This window comes from Megalopta genalis, chromosome 3 (genome assembly GCF_051020955.1).
Source record: "Megalopta genalis isolate 19385.01 chromosome 3, iyMegGena1_principal, whole genome shotgun sequence".
In the NCBI taxonomy this organism is placed as follows: domain Eukaryota; kingdom Metazoa; phylum Arthropoda; class Insecta; order Hymenoptera; family Halictidae; genus Megalopta; species Megalopta genalis.
This window is the reverse complement of record NC_135015.1, coordinates 11,678,295-11,684,220: the sequence shown is the minus strand read 5'-3', so window position 1 is coordinate 11,684,220 and position 5,926 is coordinate 11,678,295. Positions and strand designations below refer to the sequence as shown.

At 29.7% G+C, this 5,926-nt stretch overlaps 1 protein-coding gene across 1 annotated transcript; it reads left to right on the top strand.

Moving 5' to 3' along the window:
- The first annotated feature begins 1,676 nt into the window (after positions 1-1,676).
- LOC117229588 (putative SERF-like protein) lies at positions 1,677-5,130 on the top strand. The gene is made up of 4 exons (XM_076520079.1): positions 1,677-1,810; positions 2,985-3,159; positions 3,974-4,085; positions 4,328-5,130. The coding sequence occupies exons 2-4, from the start codon at positions 3,153-3,155 to the stop codon at positions 4,401-4,403; spliced, it is 195 nt and encodes a 64-aa protein (XP_076376194.1). The 5' UTR covers positions 1,677-1,810; positions 2,985-3,152; the 3' UTR covers positions 4,404-5,130.
- The last annotated feature ends 796 nt before the right edge of the window (positions 5,131-5,926 follow it).

The window sequence follows — 5,926 nt, the reverse complement described above, 5'->3', positions numbered from 1 at the left end:
GTGGAATTTGTTATCGAGAAACAAAACTCGATATGCTTTTATGACTGTTATAAATAATACTGCGTACACAATTTTAAATTGATTAGTTAATTATTTTATCGGGGATCATGAGCGTCACGGGAAAAAATAAATTTCATTTTATGCCTTTTGGAGCATCAAGCTTTTGTCGATAGAAGAACTTGTGACGGTAAAATAACGTAAATAATATTCCGGTGAAAGATTTTATGTAAGAACGGAATAACAAAACCGTTTACATAACCACATGGATACATGTAAATATATAATGTCCCACATTTGGACATGGACATGTTGAAATCGCACAAAAATAATATCACGAAAATGTTGCACGGTACATTGGTTAAGGAAGAAGTAACAAACCAGTTCTTGTTACTCCAATAGCTATTTTTAAAAGATTGCCTATTATATGGTGTAGAGTTATCTAAGAATTCGATTACTAAGAACTCCAAAGATGCTATAAGAAATACCCAGATTACTCAGCATCCGTGACATTTCACAAGGTATCCGTCCACATCGTTAATTACGCTTTATTGAACACGTCACGCATTCTCTCTTTCGAATGCAACCTACGTATTTCTTTTTGAAGCCTACGTATTATTTATTTTGATAAATTATAAGAAATTAATACCTGGATGCCTTAATTTGCATGATAAATGTTCGTTTAATTGTGTATTTCGCCTTAATTTTTTCATTATCATCTTAAATTTAAAATTCTTAAATTTGCATCTCCTACTATTCAAACATATGCGTATACAGTAGACTTCCGATTATCCGGCATGGTCGAAATCGAGCTAATGCCGGATAAATAAATATACTGGATAATTCGACTACACATCTATTTTGTTCTTTACTATTTCTTCCATTAAAATATGGTAAATAAGGGGTTAGAATATTTTTAGGATACAAAAATGTTCGGTAAACCTTCCTGAATCTATAACATGCAAAAAAAAGTTGATTTATTACTGGAAATATAGAAAACAGATTATTCTTGCCACCTTCACTACAAAATATACTGTACAATCCGGTACGAATTATGTACCTGCTTTCTTAAAATATAAAAATAGCGCCATTACAAGCAGTGGCAAAATGCTCAAACTGTTAGGGCAAAATCAACTGTTGGTAATTTTGTCTACAAGTTTCAGCATTTGGCTGATACGGGAATTGGGGTTAAATTTAGATTTAAATGGGTTTTGTCGAAAGACACCATCTGTATTAGAAAAATAAACCTGAGAATTATCAATTTGGCAAACAGTATGAGCATTTTGCCATTACGCGTAATGGCGTTTTTATATTGTTATGAGTTTTTTTATACCGGTACTATCTGTGTCAGAACACTGAACTCTCAATTATCATCCGTGGATAATTTTGGAGAACAGTTTGCGTCGTAGAAGAGATTCTGTAGTTTGCAAATTAGAAATGTAATCTTAGCAAGTAATCACACAGTGCCAGATAATCGGAACTCTGGGGTAATGAAATGTTCCTTCCAAACAATAAGTGTAACAAAATATTTATATCTGTGCATCGCAGTTTATTTATCATTACTTGCGTTTCGTCACGGTATTTTTGGCAAGTGGTTCAGTTTTTTTGTATCTTAGGTTTCAGAGTGTACTCCCCGATTTAGAGGGAGATACGCAGTCTAACTGTCCCAGAGTATGAATCAGAGTTCACGGCTCGAGGGTCCCTTTACGAAATAGCTCATTGGTACACTCATCGGTAGTTTTTAGCCGTCAGCTATTTCCATTATTTCGAAACCGGGATCCCCAGCAGGCAGAATAAACATATTTAATTAAAGGTATCTCAATTTATTTATTTAATTACGTAATTCTTGCCCTCTTTAATCTCTATGTGACGAATTTTATTTTACTTTTGATCCAAGATTTCAAACCTTTCTTTAAATAACAACTGTTATTTTGTTTTCATACATGACCTCCTTTGCTTACATCCATGTAAAAGCTTTTTTATCAATTTAACAATTAAAATATGAAATGAATTTTGAAAAACATTTGTAATTTTAATTATAAGATTGTATGTAGGAACTTATGTCATTGTTTATTATTCAACAGTTAATAAATATCTTTTTGTGAGTTTTGAAATGTGAGTAGTTAGGATTTCAGTCAAATTGCTATGAATCGCTTTTGTGTGTGAATATTTGTTGGCTTATAAAGTTTTGAATAAATATTTATTACAGTTACTAGAATCTGCAAGAATTCTGCATTACATAATTTAAAAAAAATTTGTTGATGCTATTAGTGCATAAACTTGTGTAGTTTAAATGTGATATGAATATACTAACTGCGCCATCTACGATAAAACATCCAAGGTTCTATATAATTAATAGTAATATTTACCATGATATGGCATTGCCGTTGCCTTCATGGCGGATTTAAATGTATGAAAGCTACCGTACAGTTTATTAAAATTATATTACATTAACGCTAGACATTACAATTTTACATTATTGAAGATTTAAAATCTGTTCTAACAATCTAATGTTTATAGAATGTTACCTAATCAGTAAATTTATAAATAATTAATTTCATTATATTCCAAATATATATATTGTTACTCCTGTCATGGATATTTAATAGCTGTTACGAATTACCAAAACATGTATCTAAATTGTAAGTTCACTGGCGATAAACACAACTGTTATATAATTCCAATTATTTGTTTATCTCCTTACAGCATCGTTAACGTTATTATATGAATTTTAGTAACTTTTTACATTTTCGTTTAAAGAACATACAACTATTCTACGTACCTTAAATTACGTTCAAATATGATTAGCTTCTCATTGATACGTCTCTAGATGAAACCTACGCTTCCTCATTGATTTGTGATTCGAGATTATAAGTATCTTAACATTCTAAACACAATTTTTAAGTTATAAATTCTATGCGTTTATGCGACGAATAAATACTATGCGTTTACCACGAAAAGTCAATGAAAACAGAACTTGTATACAGATGGCGGACTCATCGATGTTTGTCAACTGAGACGACGCAAGATTTATTTTGGTTTAGAAATTAGTCTGTAGCAGTAAAGAGTTCAGGTGCACGGCCGTGCTTTTTCGCGGTACTCTGTCGGGACAAAATTTTTAGGTACTTGCTCATTGCAGATCAAGAACTGAAAGAATGACCCGTAAGTTTTTGCCAGTAATTTTGTGCTGTCGTGTGTGAAGTAATCGCAGTGTGCTAAAGAAAATTTGGAGCATCGTATATTTTGCGTCTGCCATTTGTCCGCTGACTAGTTTAAGATCGAAGACACAGTGTTTAAATATAAATTTTCCTTACGAATTACACTTTTATTGATTGCACACATTATTTATAACAATGTATTGGCTTCGTATGCACGAAACGCAACGATATCCCTTCGAACTTCAACAATTTCATTTTCTACTCTGTTTCAATTTCATATACAGGGTTTGTTTTTTTTTCTTGAATTTGTTTGCCTACAGTTGTATATCGTGTTCTTTTATATTTTATGCTTTTAATTTATATTTTGCATATAAATCTAAAATTTTAAGCATTATATTTTGATTTAACCACGTTTGTTGCTTCAAAACTGTACTTCTAGAAAATTCTCAAAATGTCCCTTTTTTTATTATCTATGGCTCAATTTCGATTTTTTAAAATTTCGTTTACTTACGATTTACTGTATTTAATAGTTTCGAATGCAATTATTTTTTAACATCTCGAAGGTTTTTATGCATATACTTGCGAATTGTAAATGAAATCTTTTCATTTATATATTTTAAAGCAGTGAACAACATTTTCTTGGTTAGAATACAATTCAATTCTGGACTTCACATGTAACAGACACACTTTTTTACTTATTTGGTAGTTTTATAGGATTGTGTATAATCATGATTTATGTTTAATCAATGTATATATTGTGTATTGTAATAGAAAGTATTATCATGTCAGAGATAAGTATATTATTTCTCTTGATACAGGTGGAAACCAGCGCGAATTAGCACGTGCCAAAAATATGAAAAAAACTATAAAAAAATCAGCTGCTGAACAAGACAGTAATAAAGGTCTCTCCTTAGAACAGCGTAAAGCAAGGTAACAATCATGTCATATAATTTCATTTTCACCCTGCTCCAATTTAATAATATGCATATATTATTCTCTCAATGATGGAAAAAATTTGACTTTCAATTTATTGGTAATTACAAATCTTAATCTTAATAATTCTTGTAAATTCAAGTTTCATTGCAACTATTATTATAATTGCTATATAACTATTTTATATAGTATGATCAAATGTTACACTGTTATTGGTAAAACTACCTTTGTAATTTTAGAGATGCAGAACGAATGAGAGAAAAACAACTTAAAAAACAGCAAGATCAAGAAAAACCTAAACAAGCTGCAAGATAGTAATATCTACAAGGCATACAAACTCTTTGGCTGTATACATTATCAAACATTAACAGCTATGTTTTTGAAATTTTTGATCATAAATTCTTGATCATAAAGCACCAAAGTAATGCTTAACAGAAGTGCATAAAAGATTAATAGTGTTTCTGATCATAGAAAGTAAGTTCAGACTGTGTACTACGGTATGGTATACTGCAGGACTTAGTTAAAGTAATCATGTTATTTACGTGCTGCTCACAGAGAAACAGTAATAGTCAGTGTGTATAAAATTATTGTTACCTACGCCACAATGGTTAAAGGAAATGTGCATTTGAGTGGTTCATCTAGATATAAGAATCTTAATTAAATACAAGAATGTTTCTAGTACTAATTTTCAATTTGTAAATTCATGTTTTCAGTTATTTAATATATCGTGTAAGAAGTGACTTTAAGCAAGTACAATATATAACAAAGGTATGTACCTTTGTCATCCTGTTTGGCTCGTAATAAATTGTTCAATTTTAAAGTAGATATTGAATTTTCCTGGTTCTATTATGTATTTTAACGTTTACAAAAGATTACAAAATGTTATAGATAAAACAATCAAATTGTATGCAGATGGAAAATATTCATCAGATAAAGTAAAAGAGTTATGTCCTATTTTGAATTCTTTTACTTTACAAATCTTTGAAATCTGTTATTTATTGTTGAAAATTGTTTGCAATAAACGTAATGTGATCGTTCCTGAGAGTGCCTATTCTTATAATGAAATAAGTATCGATTTAATGACAACAGATTTTTATTTTTTTCTTAAAAGCAACTGTTGAATTTGTTATTGCTACATCACATTACTAAATATTAATGCTTAAAATTAACATCGTTCTCTTCAAAACTTTGCACTGTTTTTGAGTATTTCAGGTTTATTAATTGGAAGTGAAAAAGATAAAAAAAGAAGAAACCAAAAATCTGTTTTTTTTTAAGTATTTTTTTCTTTGAAACGGAAAATATGAATTCAGTATTAGGTAACTTCCAAGCATTGTACTTCATACTTGTTTGATTTATTTTTATTTATTAAACATTTAAATTCTATCCGCAGCTGTTATTATTTATAACTGTTACTCTTATGCAGTAATAATTCCGTAATTTTCCACTTGTGCCTAGCATCGATCTTCTACATAATTCTCAATAAATTTACACGGTAATTATTTTACAAGAAAGTAAAACACGAAAGATAGTTATGTAAATTGTATAGCCATATTCATATACATCTTGCATTTCTACACATTTGTTGTTTACATCAATTAAAAGTCTGCTTTATTTTGAAATTTTTAATACTTATCCTGCGGCAATGTATTTTGATAATACTATTGTTATTGCTCTTTCTTAATGTCTTCAATATGTCGGTTTGTTTTTCTGAGATTAAAAACATAGTACTAGTGCAAAGTGAACATAACAAATGTATTATACTGTGTTAAAATATAAGATAATAAGCATTATAAAATTTGTAAAGACAATGTAAAGTATTTTCTTAAAAAAGGGCTTGC